General features: G+C 32.3%; 4 protein-coding genes across 4 annotated transcripts; 3 read left to right on the top strand and 1 right to left on the bottom strand.

The window, feature by feature from the left end:
* The first annotated feature begins 6,496 nt into the window (after positions 1 to 6,496).
* LOC126748148 (uncharacterized) lies at positions 6,497 to 7,078 on the top strand. Its single transcript, XM_050457175.1, has one exon. The coding sequence runs from the start codon at positions 6,497 to 6,499 to the stop codon at positions 7,076 to 7,078; it is 582 nt and encodes a 193-aa protein (XP_050313132.1).
* A 1,189-nt stretch (positions 7,079 to 8,267) lies between these two features.
* On the top strand, positions 8,268 to 11,905 carry LOC126748676 (uncharacterized). The gene is made up of 3 exons (XM_050458050.1): positions 8,268 to 8,381; positions 10,171 to 10,968; positions 11,031 to 11,905. The coding sequence occupies exons 1-3, from the start codon at positions 8,354 to 8,356 to the stop codon at positions 11,543 to 11,545; spliced, it is 1,341 nt and encodes a 446-aa protein (XP_050314007.1). The 5' UTR covers positions 8,268 to 8,353; the 3' UTR covers positions 11,546 to 11,905.
* A 3,198-nt stretch (positions 11,906 to 15,103) lies between these two features.
* Positions 15,104 to 17,028, top strand: LOC126749045 (uncharacterized). The gene is made up of 3 exons (XM_050458657.1): positions 15,104 to 15,420; positions 16,376 to 16,697; positions 16,747 to 17,028. The coding sequence occupies exons 1-3, from the start codon at positions 15,339 to 15,341 to the stop codon at positions 16,928 to 16,930; spliced, it is 588 nt and encodes a 195-aa protein (XP_050314614.1). The 5' UTR covers positions 15,104 to 15,338; the 3' UTR covers positions 16,931 to 17,028.
* Positions 16,943 to 19,686, bottom strand: LOC126749044 (golgin subfamily A member 5). Its single transcript, XM_050458656.1, has 8 exons — positions 19,425 to 19,686; positions 19,214 to 19,371; positions 18,767 to 19,163; positions 18,187 to 18,391; positions 17,907 to 18,134; positions 17,384 to 17,459; positions 17,169 to 17,329; positions 16,943 to 17,112 (listed from the first exon to the last, which is right to left on the bottom strand). The coding sequence occupies exons 1-8, from the start codon at positions 19,535 to 19,537 to the stop codon at positions 17,056 to 17,058; spliced, it is 1,395 nt and encodes a 464-aa protein (XP_050314613.1). The 5' UTR covers positions 19,538 to 19,686; the 3' UTR covers positions 16,943 to 17,055.
* Between the last annotated feature and the right edge of the window lie 441 nt (positions 19,687 to 20,127).

The raw sequence follows: 20,127 nt of genomic DNA, 5'->3' as shown, positions 1-20,127 counted from the left end.
AAAATTTCGAGAAACTGGTTCGATGGCAAATAAAAAACGGAATATTGAAAATCCAGTGAGAAATGAGACAGTAGAAGTTGGCGTTCTCGGTGAACTTATTAAGTTTCAGAAAACTTTCTCATGTAACCGGGGTCGCGCGGACTACTGTACAGAGAATTCTAAAACATAATAAATGGCACCCATATAAAATTCAACTTCTATCTTTTAAATGTTTGCTTCTCAGACGAATGTTCATTTTTTCTCAATAGCACTGTCAATCGTCATAATTGTCGGTACTGATCCGATACGAATCCAAGGATCTACCATGAGGTTCAGACTCAACACCCTCAAAAAATAAACATTTGGGTTGGTATTTTTGGTGATCACATAATTGGACCGGGAAATTTAAATGGAGATACGTACTTAGACCTTTTGGAGAATGCTGTTAACCCAGCATTGATTGAAATTATTAAACGACCGACGCTGCCATGAAGAAAATGAGATATTTCAGCAAGACGGGGCTGCTCTCCATTATGCGTTACCAATTCGCCAGTTTCTGAATGAAACGTTTCTTGGTAGATGGATTGGGAGAAGAAGTGCTATCAAATGACCCGCGAGATCACCCGATTTATCTCCTCTTGATTTCTTTTTGTGGGGACATCTGAAATTGAAAATTTATGCCACCCAACCTGAATCAAAGCGGCGCTATTTTAAAGAAGTGTAAATGCTCTTTCAAAAGGTGTATCACACCTTCCCATTTAAAAAATAAGAATGAATGTCGCCCCCGCTAAGGGGTTGAAGTTGTTAGGTTAAAAATTTAAACAAAAGATCGTTTTTCTAAAATCGAAAATCGACGGGTGCGAGCATTTTTAAATTTTTTCTAAAAAAGGACCCCAAACCTTGCTGGACTGTTTTCGATGGACCACCCTGTATACTATATGCTATATAATTTGTAAACTTTGCTACCATTAGAGAGTTGGTTATGTTACTGGATAGTAAATTTACATTTGCCTCATTAGATTGAGATTGTATAAGGTATTTAAGATGCGATACTTTTTAATGGTTCATAATTCCCTTCCTAAGAATGTTTGCTAAGTTAATGCAATATATTGCGATATGACGGCTTTTGATTTCATATGAAAAATGTTTTATATAAAGGGAATTTTGGAATATATAAGACCTAAAAAGCAAATAAAGATCAAGCATTTTTCAAAATAGTTAAATATACTGAGTGTCTGTGATATTACAATAACGCTGGCTTATGTTTAAGTTTGATTCTACTTACACTGGAAACTCTCAATCTTTGACAGATGTACTTTTACAGATAGATTTTTCTCTGATTTAATTAAACCAAGCAAAACAAGAAATACATACTAGGATTTATTCAGATTCCTATAAAATCCAATGTTAATTCAATTAAAATATTTTTATCTCTAACCGAAAGAAACTTAAAATAGTGGAATTTATTTTTCGAGATTTGTTTATCGACATCTTACTCCATTGAACATGAATACCAAATAAATCAAGGCACACAATAATAGGCGAAACTATTAAAGCTGGGTTTTTAAATGTTTACACTACTTTAGTAGCGTATATCTTGTAAATTAAGGAACAAAAATAAATAAATAATTTGTTCAACTAAGAAAAGAAAAACTATTTGCTATTCCAAAGCCCTGTGTTAATGTGCTGATGACTGACAGGCCATCCATCTTCTTATTTATACCACTATAACAGTTTTTGATTATATTTTTCTGATGAGTGATATTCTTTCAGGAAGAAGCGGATTTTTTTAATGAAAGACATTTTTTTGACATTCTTTATAAGGGTCTCCGAACTTTGGTATAAAGCGGTTAAAATGTCATTATAATGGTTATGTTGAAAATAATATAGTAAGTATGTTTTTTAAATCAAAAAGAGTCAAAAAGAGTCAATAAATTATGAAATTAAACTGATGTCACTTTCGGAATCCAACATTATTGACAATGACGATTGATGGTAAGTGTTAAAATTTCAAAACTATTGTGAAATTGATTTTAAAACTAATTCAGATTTTGAAAAAAATATTTAAAAAAGAATAATATTTGAAATAAAACGTATAATAATTATAGGCTGGAATTGTAATAGCAGTGTCCTTCTTTAAAAAAGCATAAATAACAAAAAAACATCGCTGATGGAGCGGTTTGTACGAACGATAAAAAGATACCATTAAATTGCTGAATATATGTGGAAGCTAAATATGTCCTCCATAATGTTCTTTTATTATCAGAGTCACATATCTAAACGATTAGGCACGGAAGGAAAATGAGTATCCAGAACTTTTTTTATTAGAGTGAAAATTTAGTTTTTTTTATATTAATTAACCTTGAAAAGCTTGGATATAAAAGGTAATCTGAGGTTAATTATTATTTATTACCGTGTATGTGTAGACAGTGTGTGCTAGAGTCAAGGATCATAATAATTTGCACGAATTTTGATAGTCCATTCCAAGAGCTACGTCTTCAAAAACTTTATCTAAGCTGTTGTCAAGTGCAATTTTGCAACGAAAGTTTGCTCATTTTAATTTTTTTGGTAGAAATGTTAAGATTAACTTTAAACTTATGTCTTTTAATCAGCTTATCAATTATCTTATCATCATAACCATTGAATCTACCAATTATTTTGTTTCTTTTTCTTTATTAAATCTATTTCTTCTTAGAGAAAATGGGACCAAATGAGGTACCACGGTTGAAAAAGCTGGTATAAAAAAAAGTTGGTTATTTGTTAAAGCAGAAGTTGTAAAACTGTTTTGCGACTTAAGTGTCACACCAAAGGTTCCAATGGCTTCAGCGTCAGCGGAACAGAACTTACATTTGAAGGTGAATGCAAATATTTGGTTTCTGAAATCTTGCAAACGGTTTTTTTTCAACGCTAATTGATGTATCTCTTAAAAATAATTTTAATTTTACTAAAAGGGCTGAAGTTTTTTTTAAGCAAAAATGGATAGATTTTAGAGTTAGAAGCATATACATGCATACACAACTCACCTGTAAACTAACTTATTTAGAGTATCAAGTATGGGGTGATTTTCAAAGAAACATGTTTGAGGTTATTAACTACAAATATATTAAATAAAATATAAACTTCTTTACTAAAAATCAAAAAAGTTGGTGAGTTTGAAGGATAAACCACCAAAAGAAAATTCAATTAACGTTGGTGATAATTAGTCTTCTTAGTCTTTTAACGTTGATTGAGAATACCCAAATATTCAATCAACGCTTTTAACGAGAAGGAACTTGATGTTCTTAATAAGGGTCTTAACTTTCCACTCGCTTTAAACTGCAAAAACAACCTGGAGGAGATTATAGTAAGTGTTGAATTATCAATTCAATACTTGCCAGAGTCTTTAAAACGTTTTGCTATAGAAATAATTCCTTACCAAGTTTCAAGAAATCTCACCAAATGGAAAAACATCAGGTTTTAATATTATTAAATGGTTGAGATAAAAAAATTGGTTCTCTTTACGAGGTGATAAAAGAAAGATATTAGACAAAGCAGAATATTTTAATCGAATTGATAATATTATTAAAAATGGCTCTGAAACCCCCGTTATCAAAAATAACTTCTCAGGTTAAATCGGCATTAAATAATTGCAAAAATATTGTTTCCTTTTTAGATAATTTCAAGATAAAACTTGCGAATTCCATAATTTTAAAATTGTATTATTTCTCAAAAATCTATAAGCCTGGCAATAAAATAAGTCCAATTGTCTCCACTATAGGATCTTCAACTTACCAAACGTCAAAGTTTTTGGTAAATTAATATAAGGCATTAAAATTACCTTTGTTGTTTGCCCGTCAAGAACAGTTTATTTCAAAGGTCAATAATTTATTTGTAAGCGAAGATGAAATTCTTGTTTCATTTGATGTATCCTCTTTGTTACCAGAAACTTAATACGGACTATCTGATTGAACTTAAACGGAATATCTGATTGAATTTTTGGAAAGTCGTGGTTTCGATAATATCCGAGAAATCATTAAATTAACAAAAATATGCATGTTACAAAATATTTTGCAATACAGCAATTCGTATTATGAACAACTTAGAGTACAGCCATGGATAATTGCGTGTCTCTCTTTTTAGCAGAGCTCTTCCTGAACCGTTTTGAGTTAAATGATACATTCCATACTTTTCACGAGTTCGGTTAAGAACAACAATGCGTTTGCCTTGTTCAACCAAAGGAAATGTAATATTGATAATTTTGCAGAACTACGAAATAACTGTTTTCCATCAATTAAATTTACCTTCGAATTAGAAACAAATAACAAACTTTCATTGTTAGATACTTGTTCATCAGAAATAATAGTCGATTAGGACTTGATAAGTTTAAAGTCAATCTTAAAAACTCTACCACAAACTTGAAAATAAGGAAACCCTCGTTGCAATATTATATATGGCCCCATCTTGACAAAAGGCTTTGATAGGGTTTTTAAAGACGTAAGTCTAAGAATGATCTATCAAAGTTCGGCTAAGGCAAGAAATCTTTTAGGAAAGCGAAGATATAAAGTCAAGACTAATGAAAAGTTCGAACTTTATGAGATGAATTGTAACATTTGTGATAAGAAGTACATAGGGCAAATAAGATCAATTAATGTCATACTGGCCACTTTGTAGGAATAGACAATTTAAAATCACTTAAACCAGTAATAGTAATCGAAAATTAATATTCAAAAATCAAAAAACTAGTTAGTGTTTAAACCATGTGCAGCCATGCTTCATTAGATTTTTCGCTCTACTGGTTACATCTTTGGTATATAAGGCCACTTGTTAGTAGTTTTAGTGTAGTTTTAATCTCCTCCCGAAGACGCTACTATTGTTAGCACACGTTAGCAATACGTTTTGAGAATAATATGTTAAATTAGGTCCTGATCAGACTTTTCTCCAGAGAAAGCAGTTTAAGGAACTAAAAGCTTACTCTTTCGAATCGCCTTAATAATGGAGAACAAAATCTGGGAATCAAGTACATTAGAGGAGTGCCCAAGATCGTGCCGTTGAAAAATGTGAGGTCTCAAGATGGTGATAACAACTCAAAAAACGATTAAGCCTCTACTGCCAAAATGTTGGTGGTATGCGCACTTAAATTGAACAATTTCATCACGGAGTGCAGCTGACTATTTTGTCATAATCCTAGTTGAGACTTGGTTGAATGAGGATATCTCTGACAGTGAAATCCTTGTGCCTGGGTATACCATCTACCGCACTGACCGTAGCCTGGAATCAAGTACAAAGATTAGAGGTGGTGGGGTGCTTATAGCAGTTATAAATTTAGTTCTAGAAAAATTGTTACTCCTTACATCTCAGTGGAGCAAGTATATGTAGAAGTAAATATTTGCAAGAAGTCATTTGTTTTTGGTGGAGTGTATATTCCACCAAATGCTACACGCGATAAGTACGAGTTACATGGGACGTCAGTTCATGAAATCTGTGAAAGCTACTAACAATCATCGGTGCTGGTGTTCGGTGATTACAACCTACCTGAGGCAGTTTGGTCAAATGATGTTGATGGGGCTTATGTGGCTTGCAATGAACACTATCCAGCCCAAGTATTAGCTGAAATGTATTCTTATCATAATATGTTTCAATGCAATAACGTACCAAATAACAGAAACACATTTTTAGATTTAGTATTTTCTGATTTGCATAATGTTAATAATTCAGCTGCTGTTGACTGCATTTTTAGTAATAGTTTGCACCACGTTTCTTATCATATTAATATTCAAACTGACTCATCTTCACTAATGCTTGATGAATTTTATTTCGATTTTCGGAATGCCGACTTTGGGGCTATTAACTTTCATTTGGGGGCTATTGATTGGAGTATGAATTTTGATGGGTTGAATGTTGGTGGTGCTGCGGGTAAGTTAAATGATATTTTACAGAATTGCCTTGATTTGTATGTTTCTAAAAAGAGACTAAGGTCTTCATCTTTTCCTAAATGGTTTGGTCCTTTACTTAAAGACTTAATTTGTAAAAAGAAGGCTGCACACAGGAAATATACGTCTACTTCCTCACCTGACTCTTATGCTCGTTTTTCGACCCTTAGATCTCGATGTAAAGTAGAACACGATCGTTGCTTTAGTGAATATATTGGTAAAGTGGAGGGGTCGGTGGTGGATGATAGTCGTTACTTCTGGAGGTTTGTTAATGATAAAAGAAAGAGCAATGCATTTCCAAATTCGATGTTTTTGGGCCAGGAAATGGCAGAGTCTAGGAAAGCAATTACTGATTTGTTTGCAAAGTTTTTTGCTACAGTTTACGACAACTCTACTTATCCCATTCCTGATTCTCTTGAATTTGGTTCCCAGAATATTATTGTTGGATGCTTCACTCTCTCGGAGGTATTTTCTAAGATCCAGAAATTACCTAACTAATAATTACCCACTAATTACCTAAGTTTATCTGTGGGCCAGGTAATATACCTAATGTCTTTTTAAAGAACTGTATTTATACAATTAGTAGGCCTCTCCAGATGATCCTTAATATGTCTGTACAGGACTCTACCTTTCCAGAAGCTTGGAAGCACAGTTTTATCATGCCGATATTTAAGGCTGGCAATAGGGGGGATATTGCCAATTATCGTGGAGTATGTATTCAAAACTCATTGGCCAAATTGTTTAATAGTTTGGTTTGCGGTCAGCTAACATGGCAACGCAAAGGAATCATTAGTGAAAAACAGTCAGGATTCTCTTCTGGGAAATCCACAACCAGCAGTTTGGTTCAATACGAGTGTGATCTGTTGGGGGCTTTGGAGAGGGGGGTTCAGACTGTTGCGGTCTATACCGACTTCTCCAAGGCCTTCGACAGGGTGAACTTTGGTCTCTTGCTGGACAAGTTGGAAAGTGCTGGTTTTCATGACTCCCTCTTAAAATGGCTAAAGAGTTTTCTGATAGGAAGAACTCGGAGTGTGAAGGTGCATGGCTGTACTTCTGCACCTACTAATGTAGTCTCAGGGGTTCCTCAGGGATCTCACTGTGCCCCTCTGCTCTTCAATCTATTTGTGAATGATATTGTTAATGTGATCAATCATAGTTCTGTAAGTATGTTTGCTGTGAGTGGTCAGTGATGAACGGATTGAGGCTCAATATTTCCAAGTGTTGCTACATATCATTTCATCGAGGTTCGAAGAGATTCAATTCTACATATAGTATCCTTGGTAAGTCCTTGCAGTAGGTGAATGTAGTCAAGGATTTGGGCGTGTGGTTCGATGAGCATAGGAGATTTGTTCATCACATCTCTAAAATAAATTTAAAGGGACTAAGTGTTGGGTGCTATAAACAGGTATAGTTCACATCTCTCTCTGCAAGCCTATAGACTCCTTTATGTCTTACTGGTTAGATCTAATCTTGAATTCTCTTCAGTAGTATGGTCTCCTCTATATCAGAATTCAATAGATATGATTGAGAGAGTGCAAGGTGGATTTTTACGGTGTGCTGCATTTAGAATGGGCATTAGCTTTGACGAGTACCTTCGTGAGGACATGAGACTAACACTTTACCTGGATACATTGGCCAAAAGGCGTGTGAACGCTGATCTTTGTTTTGTCTTTAAGCTGGTTAATGGCATGATTAATGCTCCTGACCTTCTTTCTAAAGTGGGTCTCAATGTTCCAAATAGAACTCGCAAATTTTGACCTTTATCATGTTCCTATGCACAGAACTGAATATGGCCGTCATTCTCCTATCGATAGATCTCTGAGTGTCTTAAACGCTCATAACATTGATTTATGTAGTAGTTCACTGTCCGTTTTTAAGAATAGCCTAAGCAGACTATGGCTGTAATGGTGTCAACTCATTTCTTAGATATATATATATATATTTATTTACATTGTATCAACTCACTAGATTAAGTTATGTATTACGTAATAATCTATTTTGTACATTTATTTTGTAAAATGGAGATTCCCGTAAATTTAATTAAAAAAAAAATAAATAAAATAAAAATTTTTGGTTAGTAGTAAAACTGTTTTATGGTTTGAGTGTCACAACGAGGTTCAAACTATAGGACTGTATAATTATTATTGAAAATAATTGCTTTTTCGCTCTTACGTAATATGTATGGCCCGGATTTAAAAAAAAAACAGAATAAGCAACTCCTATAAAAAACAAATCAATAAAGTTTTACTTTCAACCCATATTTAGAAAAGTGCTTGATAATTATCGTATGAAAAAGTAAAAAAAAATAATCAGTGATTTTGCATAAGGGTATTTATAAAATAACCCGCATTTATGCAAATTTACTTTCACACATGTCAGTAAGCTTTTCAGTTGTTCTTCGACCAACCAATTGTTCGTTTCGAAAGAAAAGCTATTTTATTCATGTGATTTACTTACTTTTAAAAATGAATTATAGTTCTGCAGATTATGGAAGTAAGTTATAGAGTATTTATAAGTAATTTATTAAATCTATTTTAAAATATCTCTAAGAGATTCTATATTTTTTAATAATACTTTAATAGTTATAAATATGAATCTTCAAGATGAAAGATTTCATATTCCAAAATTGGTTAAGGCAAAGCTGGACAGTTTTAAGTTTACTAAAATGTTATTTTAAAGAGGACCGAAAATTCTTACTGCATTTTGAATTTCTATTTTTAAAACTTTAAAATTCTTTTTATACTTTAAATGTTTTTGGATATTTTAGTAATCAAAGACCAAAAACATACATATATTAATCAAGTTTACTCCTTTTATGTTTTTAATTATTTAAAATTCCGCCCGTAGTAACTTTTAATAAACTAACTAATTTTGGGTTTAAATTAGTTAGTTTATAAATCTATGTTAACAGTTTCTATATCTCCAAAGTCCCCAGAAAATAAAATCAAGTTCCTAGAATGCGGTAAAAAGTCATACTTCACTAATATTTTTAAAATATTGAACTTAGTTGTTTTTAAGTCAAAACTGCAATATATAAAAATTAAATTTCCTTTGATACAGGTTATTATGAGACCCCCAGATTTAGTCGAAAGAAAAACAATTTCAATAATTTCCATTTTATTCTATATTGAAAAAAATATATGAAATTGGTATAGTGGTTGTGGGTATAATCGTCAAACACTAAAGAGCACTATTTATTATTTTGGTCAATGTTTCGAAAAGTATTTAATTAATCAAGAGTTTATCAGGGAAGTAAAGAAAAATAACAAAGATTGGTAGACATTAAAAAAATGTATCAATAAAATTAGCGGTGGCTTTATGTACCCTCGCCATTTCGGGAAATTTTATTTAGAGCACGTTGTTGTTTATATCAAAAATTATAGAAATAATATTAGGAATATGCTGTTACATTACATTATGAAATAGTCTGGTGCATTCTCCTTTTCATCATTATCATCCGAATCTCCATTTATTTTCTCTTTTATTACCCATTTAAGGTCCTGCCTCATGTATGATTTCGGGGTATTATACCGGGTGGTCTAAGTAAAACGTAATTTTTTTATTAGTTGACAGCTGATAGATCAACACGAAAAAGTAGACTTAAAGAAACTTAGAGAAAACTTTGATTAACAAAATCATTCTTACGAAAGAGAGCTCAGTATTCATCAGAAAATTGGTAGTTTATTTACTGTACAACTAAATAATAATTACTATATTGATATTAATATAAATGCTGCGAAAGTATATTCTTGCCTTTACGTTGTATTAAACTTTACAAAAATCTTTGTAGGGGCATACCAGTATACTTTAAATGCTGATCTAGAGAATTCACCATTTTGTTATTATTCCTGTTATCGATTTTTTTCTGCATAGTTGAACTATTGATCGATAGACGATTCCGGGGTATTCACCATTTTATGTACACGAATTGTAACAGTTTTAACAGCATTTGATACATGGAAATCTTACCCTTTTGTTGAAAGGCATTTCGAAAAAGAACTGTTAGAAAAGATGGAAATAACTTTAAGAATATATTTTTTTAAAAATGTTTAATTGTAATATTCCTAAAATATACTAACAATGTACTAAACATTGAAGCCTTCATGGGAGATTGTGAGAAATTCCAGGAATGCTATTGGCGTTAAATCTAAGTTAGATCTCAAAAGTAATAGTTTTTATTACTACAAATAAAGATTTTTGTCAATACTTGAAATAAAACAAGCCTATGATAAGAATCTACAGAATATTAAACATTTTACAAGAATTATTTTAAAAATTTTAGATTTCTCCAAGTTGGAACCTATATCTTCACAAAGACAAGGCAAATTTCTTGGACCTCTATTCGGATTTTTTCTAGCAACTATATTCCCGAACCTAGCAATTGCAAGACTTCAGCATGGTTCTATAAAATTCCAGTATGATCCAGTACCACAATACGTGAGTAATCCTCCATCAATCACCATCTTCCAGCACCCTCCTTCAACATGGGAGCCCGCGACCAAACCTCCCGAGGAACTTCTTACAAATGAACCACATATAATGTATTCAGATCCCGAAGTGACCGCTAATAATGATTATATAGTTCCGGCAGAATCACAAAAAGTTACTGTCAAACGTTCTGCCTCACCACGTTACTTAAATTATAATAGGAGAATAAATAGATACAGCACTACACGTCGAAGATTTCCTGAGTATGACTATTTGTATGACTACTTAGCAAACCCTAGATTAAGGAACAGAATTAGAAACCAAGGTCGTAGACCTATAGGATTCGATGATGACTACGCTTACGATTATGACTATGGGATAAAAGCTCCTACTAAAAGGAAACAGCCCCAATACCAACAGAGGCGGAATAAGAATAGAAATAAAATTGATCGTGATTATTACAGCAGTGATGAGGATCTTAGTAATGAAGTTGAAACTATCACAAACAGCGTCAGACCAAGACAAAGGCAAACAACGACCGAAGGTACTACTACAACAACCACTGAAGGCACGACCATGCCATCCACAACTGTAATTACTAATGGAACCACTCCTAGCACAACTACCACAACTAATCAGAGCACAGGATATGGTAATTTGTTTTAGTTCCTATAATTCGTTGAAATGTGTTAAAAAATTAATGTAATATTTTAGGTTATGGCCCCAACAGCGGTAACGAGAACATTAGCATAACATACGGTCCTCCCTCTGCGATTAAGCCAGTCTACGGTCCCCCAAGCTCTATATATGGCCCACCAATAAGCGATTGGGCTCCAAGCTATCCCTATGAATCGCCGAGTTCTTATTACTCTCCTACATCGTTCCAATCCCCCAGTATCTCCCAAAGTTCCCCTTTTTCCCCTAGCGTACCGTATCCAGCACCGCCTCCCAGTACTTCTTATGGCTCTCCAACATACAGTAAACCTTATGCGACACCAAGTTCCTCGTATGGACCTCCAAGTACTTCGTATGGAGTACCTGGGCCAAGTTATGGAGTTCCTAGCCAAACATATGGGGCACCCAGTCAGAGTTCAAATCTACCAACTGCTTCAGGCCCAGGCAGAACAACTTACCAGAGTTATCAGTTACCATTTTCTTCTTGGTATGGAAAGAGTTCTAGTCGAAGTGATGTAATTAGAAAGGCCCAAGATATAATTAGGTTGGATTAGGCACGCAATAATACTCTAATATTTATGGAGAGTAAATTAAATAATTTCGTGTCGTACCACTACCAAGATATATATTTTTTTTAATTTGGGCATGCCTTTCCGAATTTACAAACTCTTATTATTAGTAAGTTGTAGTATATATCTTGCTAATTTATTCTTTTTAAGTTGGCATCTGGTTCCTTTTTATATGAGTTTATTCTAAAAGCACAACCAAGTTTTGTTTTGTTAATGTACTAAAAAATATATATGTATTACTCATAATTTACTAATTTAATTGTTAATAAATATCATAAACTTTTACGGTGATTAATGTTAATTATATCAAAAAATATTTGCGTAATTAATATAGTTTTTTACGTTTGTATGATTTTTATTATTATTGTATAAAGAAAAACTATACATTTGCCTTTGCATTTGGAACCATATTTTCAGAACAAGTCGCTTTGAAATTTTTCAGAAAAATTTCCTAGACCAAACCTTAATTTGTCATATTTGTGGGGTTCTTAAAATTCATAAATAATTGAAAGTTTCGTCTCCTTAAATTAACTTCTTTGCAAAACGGCAGGGTTCGTCGGAACTTAGGAGTAGGAATAAAACACTATTAGTTTAGTGCACTAAACTAATACGCTGCCATTTTGCAAAGAAATTAATAAATAATTTTGATTACATTCATTTTTAATGCATATCAGGTAAGCATGTATTCGAATGTTTTACCAGAAAAAACTTCAGAAAAAAAATGTTGAAAATAAAGTTATACAAGTAATACTTGATTAAGATAATCAGATTTATGACTTGGGGCGTTATGGCTATCCAGAATAATGGTTTTTATTTTTTTATGCGAAAACCGTGCATCGGGCGAAAAATTACCAAGAGACCAGGTACCAGGACTGCTCTTAAAGAAATAATGTATTCAAAAATATTTTTTATTACAAGAAAAACCAGCGTAAAGTATATTGGGCAAAATGCATATTAAAGAATTTAGGGGCACTGAAAGAGTGAATTTAAAAACGGTTTTTTTGAAATTCTAGGCTTAAAGAACGATTTCGAAAAAAAAATCTCTGCTATAAATTCTGACCATAAATTAAATGGTGTTACTGAAAAATTATTTGGGAAATCAGAAAAGTGGTTTTTGCAATGATAGGGGGTTGTTTTGTGAATCAAATCGAAGGCAAAAAGTTTGCTTTGATAGGTTGCTAATTGTTTAGTATAAACAGTATAAACTTATGGAAGTTATGATGTTTCGAAAGTAACCAAGTAGTTATTAAATAATAAATTGAAAAATCAAAAAATTTAATGATTTTAAAACATCTTATTGCTTTAAAAACGAAATAAACTAATTATCAAAATTACTTATTAAAATAATGAATTCCTTAATTCATTCATAGTAAATGTTCAAAGTGACCACCATTTATTTCAATGCAGACATCTGCTCTTTTTCTCCAGGATCTGCGTACCCTATGCAATATCTCTGTACGAATTTGATTGGAACAGTCAATAATGCGTTGCCGTAATTGCTGTTCAGTATTAATCGGCACTGAGTAAACCAAAGTTTTCGAGTGGCCCCAGAACTGGAAATCTAGTGGATTGAGATCTGGTCATCTTAGTGGTCAAGCTTTTGGACCACCACGTTCTAACTGAAGCAAAGCCACATCACTATCCCAACTTACAGGCCTAAACAATTTAAAGTTATCTGCAAACATTTACCCAATAGAGTGTCTCCCAAACAAATAAAAATTACGAGTGGTCCTAAGTTACTACCCTGGGATACTCTCGATGTAGCAATATACACGTCAGGCAAAGCATTACCAACTTTACTCTTTAGCTTCAATTTGATAAGTATGAAGCCATTTGTATCAATGATATACCACAGAAGTCTGATCAATCCAGCTTTCGCACCAAAATATTACGGTCGACCTTATTGAATGCCTTTGCATAATCAATATATATTCAAAATTTTATGCGACACATGTTCCAAAAAAATGCAAAGGTTTGTAACAGGGATCTACCGGAAAGAAAACCATGCTGAAATTCTGAGATGTCTGTGTAATAATATTGATTTATGTAGAATCCTTTCAAAGATCTAGCTCACGTGCAACACATGGATCAGCTGACTTGGACTGGGGTCCATCAATCTCCAGAGGAGAATCTCATAGATTTGTTTATTAAGGTTTATGGAAGATCAATAAATAATATTCCTGAATTACGTCAGCGAATGAATGTCGTAGCCCAAGAAATTAGCGTTGCCAGGGATGCATGATGAATAAAAAGGTCATTTATAAAAAGATGTTGGACCTGCATTTGGTAGTTTACATAATAGACGTCTTACATATCGCATAAAAAAATGAGCCATCGCATTATACCGGCAATATACTACAGACAGTCAGAGAGCTGTCGCCTAAGTACATCTTTATTCGAAAAACAGTCAGATCTCCACCGAATGAAAATTTTTAAGTCGCAGCATCTGCGTTCTGCTGGTGTAGTAAGACTTCAACGAGTTTAAAAACTGACCAAGTATACCTAGTCCAACTTTACAATTAAAATTGCTTGGTTAACTCGATCAAATAATTTGGAGGAATCTGTATAAAGGGCGTGTACATGGCAACCTTCATTCAATTATTTCAACAGGAAATCAGTAAATGTATGTAAGTTAATTTTAGTTGAACGTTTCGAAAGAATTTCAAACGGTTGGTTGATAAAACAGCCCTATAGACTGGTTAACAGAAAATCGTAGACTAGATTCTCGAACAAATTGGGGAATTGAATATATAAATTAAGAGAAAAAACAATTTAAGATTTTAGATTTCTTATTAAATGTTTTGAACGATTAGCTTAATGTTGATCTTTGATCAATAAAATGGCTATTCAGTGTTGCAAAACTAAAATCAGATCTAAAAAATATGAATTTTGATGAATTTGACTAGTGCCAATATGTATGTCGAAAAACTATGATCTTTTACATAAGCCATTTTATGTTTTTTTGGATGCTTATCAGTTGCTCCGCCAGCCCTTTCAGTATAACTGATTGTCGGAACATTCTTTATAAGTAAATATAATTAATATAAAATTATAGTTTTTGTAAACCTTGTCAGTTTATTGACCTCAAATTTTCGTCCCGCTATTAATTTCCTAACCCAAGTTTTAATGCTACTTTGAAGTCATCGTTTATATCTTCCAGGAATTTAAAGTCATTCCAGATTTTTGGACAAATGTCCGTTTTTATTCCAACCATTTAAAGTCACTTTATGTTCCTTCCTAGTATCTGCAGGCATTTTTGTTATTTCTTCTGAGTATTTTATATTTTTAGTATCCTTTATATTTTTTTATTTCATTGCTATAAGCCTCAAATTTCTAAAAAGAAACGAATTTTAATATGACTCTAATAGGCACTCGCCAAGGGATAGAGACATGAAAATACTAAAAAATTTAATTCGTAGATTTGGTTCGGCTACCTTCGGCCTTCGGGATCATTTTTAACAGGGTAGCTCCCAAGTCAATGCATTTTAGATCAGATGTCAGATGACAGATGCCCGATAACTAAATTGTGCGGTTAGGTTCATTTTATGATTGTTATTTGTTATTGACTAAACTCACTAAAAGATTATTATATCATCTATATATAAATTAATATAAATATTTATTGTTACTTTTTTATTAATATTGAACTTATATTATAACGAGTGATTATTTTAAAATCTTTTTTTTTTTTTATAAAAAAATAAGTTTTTCCACTCAGCAAACTAATGCTTAAAGACTCTTTGATGTTTTCCATCCGAAAAGCTATAACATAAAAACCATGAGCATCCAAGACCTAAGTAAATCTAATATAAGCTATGTGACGAACTGTCCCAGTGAATACACTGGAAGAATAATTAAGTGTAAGTAGAATATTATAGGTAAAAAGAATTACCTACCTAAATGAAAACAATAAATGTTTTTTCTAAATATTTTTTACATTTAACAACACTCGCACTCTGCCTTAGTGCTAAGGCAAAAGTAGCACAATGTTATCATACTTTTACATACCCATAATGATAAGTCACCACCCTAGGGAATGTCCTCTGCACCCTCTCAATGTGTTCATCCTATGTACTTTGAAAGTACATGTATATTGAAAGACCTCAAAACAAAATCATACTTGTAATATGAATGAACAAAAAAAGGCACTCACGCGCGCCAGGTTCAAATACTTGGGTAACACTTTCAGTGTACCGAGTGTCTTTAAGTCCTTCAGACCAGAGAGCCTAATCGGTTTCTCTAAGGCCATTGGGCTCTGGTAACCCCCGGTGGGTCCATTAGGAGACCTATATGCATAACTGCCATGGCAGCCCACTGTTTCGACAATTCATTCATGCTCTCAGAAATTCATCGACAGACATTGAACAAATCCTAGAACCTGAAAACACTTTGAGTCTTAAATATAGGACTCAATCTGTAATAAACCTTTTAAAAAGTCTTACATTTTAAGTTGTAAGTCTATTTTGAAAGAATTTACTTGCTTTGCATAGTCTTGCCAATAAACCCCAAACAAGTATAAAATACTATATTTTTAAGACTAATAAACAAAGACCCAAATCATCTGTTCTTTAATTCAGATTATTTGGGTCTGGTGTGACCAGTTATTGCTTGAATCAATAATATAAACTGTCACTTTATGAATTTGTGGTACTAAATTACAAATATAATATATAAATTATAAATATAATAATAAAGGAGAGGGGTCAAGCTTTATGTTACTTAATATGGAGTTTTTTTGTTCCATTAATCTTGGTTAGATACAATTTAGAGAAAATTACTATCAATTTTTTATTAACCAATGATATTTTATATTAGTAGCCCTCGCATGCATCCAACCCAAGCAGCAAGACCTCTTGAAGCCCCTGGAAAAACTAGCATCAGAAACAAAAATCTCCAAAGACCAACTCTATGAAATTTTAAGTTCCTATACAGCTATCATAAGACATTTTATCCATACAGATCAAAGGGATTTTGTTAGCAATATGGTAGAAATAGGATATCCCTCTGAATTTGTTGAGAGGTTACCATTTTTAAATAATAAGGAGGAGCTTCTACATACTTTTTTTGCTCCATACAAAGCATACTTCATGAATATAAACATCATTAAGTGGAGAATTGATATTAGTCTTTTAAATAGGTAAGTCAATTAAATCAGTTTTACTTAGTAATGACATTTAAAATTTTAGCACACTTTTGAATAAATTAGCACCGAACATCCTTATTTCAATACAACTGAAAAATGGACAGTCCTACACAATTGAGCTAAACCACAAAGCATTCCATATATTGAGGTTTAATGTAGCTTTAGCCCTTAAGGAAATGAAGAATCTTAGTCAGAACACAGCGCTAGCCAAATTTATAAATAAGTAAACTTTTAAAAAGTTTTTTTCTTATACAAAATATACTTTATTTATATAACAATGTCTAAAATACTTGAAACAATAATAATAAAAACATTTAACAGTTAATTAATAAAATATTAATACAGCCAAATACTAGTTGGAAGGAACATACCATAACAATATCAATAGGACCCATAGATGCAGAATCACCTAAAAAATTTTAAATGAGTTCATAGGTACATCATTTTGTGTTAGATGTTGTTTACCATGTATGAAAAAACAAAAACTCTGGCCACAGGATATCTTCTTAGAAATATTCCAGTCCTTACACTTATAGCGTCCAAAGTAGAATATGCCTTTTTAACTCTTCTTGTCACACCAGCATCATGAGGGGACACCCTCATAAAATTTGGTATGAGAACTCCTTCTAAATGTAAGACATAAACATGTGTTATTCAGAAAAAACTACTACTCGACATACCATCATTTGCTGCTTGAACATTAATTACTTTTACTTTATCTCTCTTCAGTTCAGCAACCTCCCTTTTATGTTCAGCCTAAAACCATAGTGTTTATATTCATACAAATACAATATACAGTCGAAAGAAAATATAAATTCAAAAGTAAAAACAAAACAAAATTTCAAAAAATATTATTTTATAAAGCTGCCTCTCTGTACCCTGTCTGCGAAGAAGAAATTTACTTTTGACTTGAATTCATTCATTCTTGCTTATATAGTTTGAACAATAGAATTGTCTTTTATTGGAATCCAAATTAGATAAAGTAAATGTAAATATAGATATTTTTTTATACTCTAGTTGAAACAATGTAGCATAAAATATTTTTAAGTGATCAATCATTAAATGAATCTGCATCCAGATTAGGTACTATACTAGAAAGAAAAACATCTAATTTTGAAATGGAGGAGAAGCTTAATTTTGGTCAGTTTAATTTAATTAGCTTTTATTTTTTTAATTCCAAAAAAAAATTTTTAATATACTAACTTCTAGTTTTTCCAACTGAAGAATCAGAGCATTTCTTTCAGATGTGACAGTTTCCAGCTTATTCTGCTTGACCATTAATGTGTGTGTCAAAGACCTGATCTGGTTTTCATCAACAGTGATGGGTTCTGCTTTTTTAAGCAATGCCTCCTTAAGTGTACCGATGTTACTCATTGCCTGTCTAAATTTTTCTTGAAGCTGAGCCAACTCTTGCACCCTTATATCCAGTTCCTAATATAAAATAAACTATTAGTCTTAGAAATATTAAAATTGATTTTAATACCTTGGTCTTTTGAGAACAATCATCTTCAATTGCAGATCTTTGCATCTTTTCACTTAAAAGCGCATGTTGTAAGGCCTGAATCGATTGATTTAGGTCTTGCTGAATCACTTGGTGTTGCATTTGCAGTGATTGCATATCACTCAGTAATTTGGCATTTTTTTGGGTTAAATCCATATTTTTTTCTTGTTGAAATTCCAGCTCTTTCCTAATGAAATACTTCTATGAATAATCCTTGACTTTATTATTGTAGTAATTATTGAAAATATTTAACAGTAAAATAACACAACAAACATTTTAAACAGCTGTACAAGGCTGTAAAATAGTTGAGGGTTTGCCAATCTTTAATTGGCCAGTTAAAAAGCTGTTTTACCTGTACATATAAAATTTATGCAACAGAAACAGCAATACCCAGTACTATGTGCATTCAGTTTTGATTGCTTATTAACTAAATTGAGACTTCATCAAACAGTGCTTAAGGTTGTCCACCTTTTCATATATAAATTAATAAAATGATATTAATTTATATATTTGGTTTAAAAATCAAAAAATAGTATTAAATCTAAACTTAGTTTGCACTTACTTTAACTCTTCATTATATGTAGTAAAAAGGTGTTTCACATTAATCTCACTATTATTGCTCTCCTGCTTCAATGAAATCAAACTCTCCTTCTCTTGTAATATTCTCTGTGCTCTAGCAACATATTGCTCCTTCTCACTCTGAGCAGAAGCTAGTTGCTCAGTCAGTCTCTCAACTTGGAACTGTAGATTAGCATTTTCATTCCGTATTTCTGAATATAAGTGTTGCATATTTAAGAGTTGTGTATTAATATCTTGGTTTTCTAGTTCTAGCATGGATATTTTATTTTGTAAAACATCTAATTCTTGAGTCATCAGCAAACTATTGTGGATTGAGTTGGAAGACATTGAGGTTTGAATATTAGTGAAGGTTGCTTCATTAGGCTCATCATTCACCGGAACTGAAATCTTATAGTTATTTAAGTACTTTATTTTAAGTATTACAGTTTACCTGATATTGTATTTTCAGATATTGGAATAAAGCCCTCAGATGCCTTTTCTAACTTTTTATCAAACTGAAAATCTGGTGTGGGTGATCTAGAGTGTCTCAGAATTGTCACTGGAGACGTTCGTACTTTCTCTGATTCAGGAATTAAGCTAGTCTCCACTCTGAGAAAAGATAAAGGTACAAATATGAACAAAAGAAGATTTAATAAACTCACTCAAAATCAGAATTTTGCTTGTTGTTGGTATCATTTAACACTGTAGCAGCATTTTGATCTATTTGGTTGAGCAACTTTTCGGCATGTCCTGCCAAATTTTGAAGCCAGGCCATACTTTAATCCGTTTTAAATCAGGATTATAACATATATGAGAGTTTCGGTAACTTCTTGATCAAAACTAAAAATTCTTTATTTTTGTTTACTAAGTAAGGTTACGTATGTGTTTTATTATCACTGTCAAGTGTCAAAAACATTGGTTTGTGCGAGTTTGCCACATCGTCCATTAGTATTTTTACTGTTTACATAAGTATGATGACCTATCGGTTGCTATTTAACAATAGAAATACCGTTGATTGTATATTTGAAATATTCAATCAACGGTAATACTACACCCTTTATTATAATAATTAGTTTCTCAATTCGAACGATAAAATTCTAATGTTTTGTATAACGATTTATAATAATAGGTTACTAGTATTTTTTGCGTCGTGCCAATTTGATTATTTTCTGTTATCCATTTAAGGAACAGGGAGTCACTGACGCATTTATCATTTCGCAATGTCGCCATTAATGCTGAACTGTGAGTCCAGTGTTGCTAGATGTCATAAAGAAAATAATCGCATAGCCTGTTTAAAATTATCGTACTGAACGTCGATATTTATACCTTCGAAAGTTTAATTAATATTACTTTGAAGTCGAAAGT

Source organism: Anthonomus grandis, chromosome 22 (genome assembly GCF_022605725.1).
Source record: "Anthonomus grandis grandis chromosome 22, icAntGran1.3, whole genome shotgun sequence".
Classification (NCBI taxonomy): Eukaryota; Metazoa; Arthropoda; class Insecta; order Coleoptera; family Curculionidae; genus Anthonomus; species Anthonomus grandis.
This window is presented reverse-complemented; position numbering and strand designations above follow the sequence as displayed.

Coding starts and splice junctions, on each gene's coding strand:
- LOC126748676 (XM_050458050.1), top strand. CDS start 8,354: ATGAATTATAGTTCTGCAGATTATGGAA. Junction 8,382..10,170: donor TAGTTCTGCAGATTATGGAA/GTAAGTTATAGA, acceptor TAAAAATTTTAG/ATTTCTCCAAGTTGGAACCT. Junction 10,969..11,030: donor TAATCAGAGCACAGGATATG/GTAATTTGTTTT, acceptor GTAATATTTTAG/GTTATGGCCCCAACAGCGGT.
- LOC126749045 (XM_050458657.1), top strand. CDS start 15,339: ATGAGCATCCAAGACCTAAGTAAATCTAATATAAGCTATGTGACGAAC. Junction 15,421..16,375: donor CACTGGAAGAATAATTAAGT/GTAAGTAGAATA, acceptor ATTTTATATTAG/TAGCCCTCGCATGCATCCAA. Junction 16,698..16,746: donor GATATTAGTCTTTTAAATAG/GTAAGTCAATTA, acceptor TTAAAATTTTAG/CACACTTTTGAATAAATTAG.
- LOC126748148 (XM_050457175.1), top strand. CDS start 6,497: ATGTCTGTACAGGACTCTACCTTTCCAGAAGCTTGGAAGCACAGTTTT.
- LOC126749044 (XM_050458656.1), bottom strand. CDS start 19,537: ATGGCCTGGCTTCAAAATTTGGCAGGACATGCCGAAAAGTTGCTCAAC. Junction 19,164..19,213: donor ATCTGAAAATACAATATCAG/GTAAACTGTAAT, acceptor ATAAGATTTCAG/TTCCGGTGAATGATGAGCCT. Junction 18,135..18,186: donor ATTGTTCTCAAAAGACCAAG/GTATTAAAATCA, acceptor ATTTTATATTAG/GAACTGGATATAAGGGTGCA.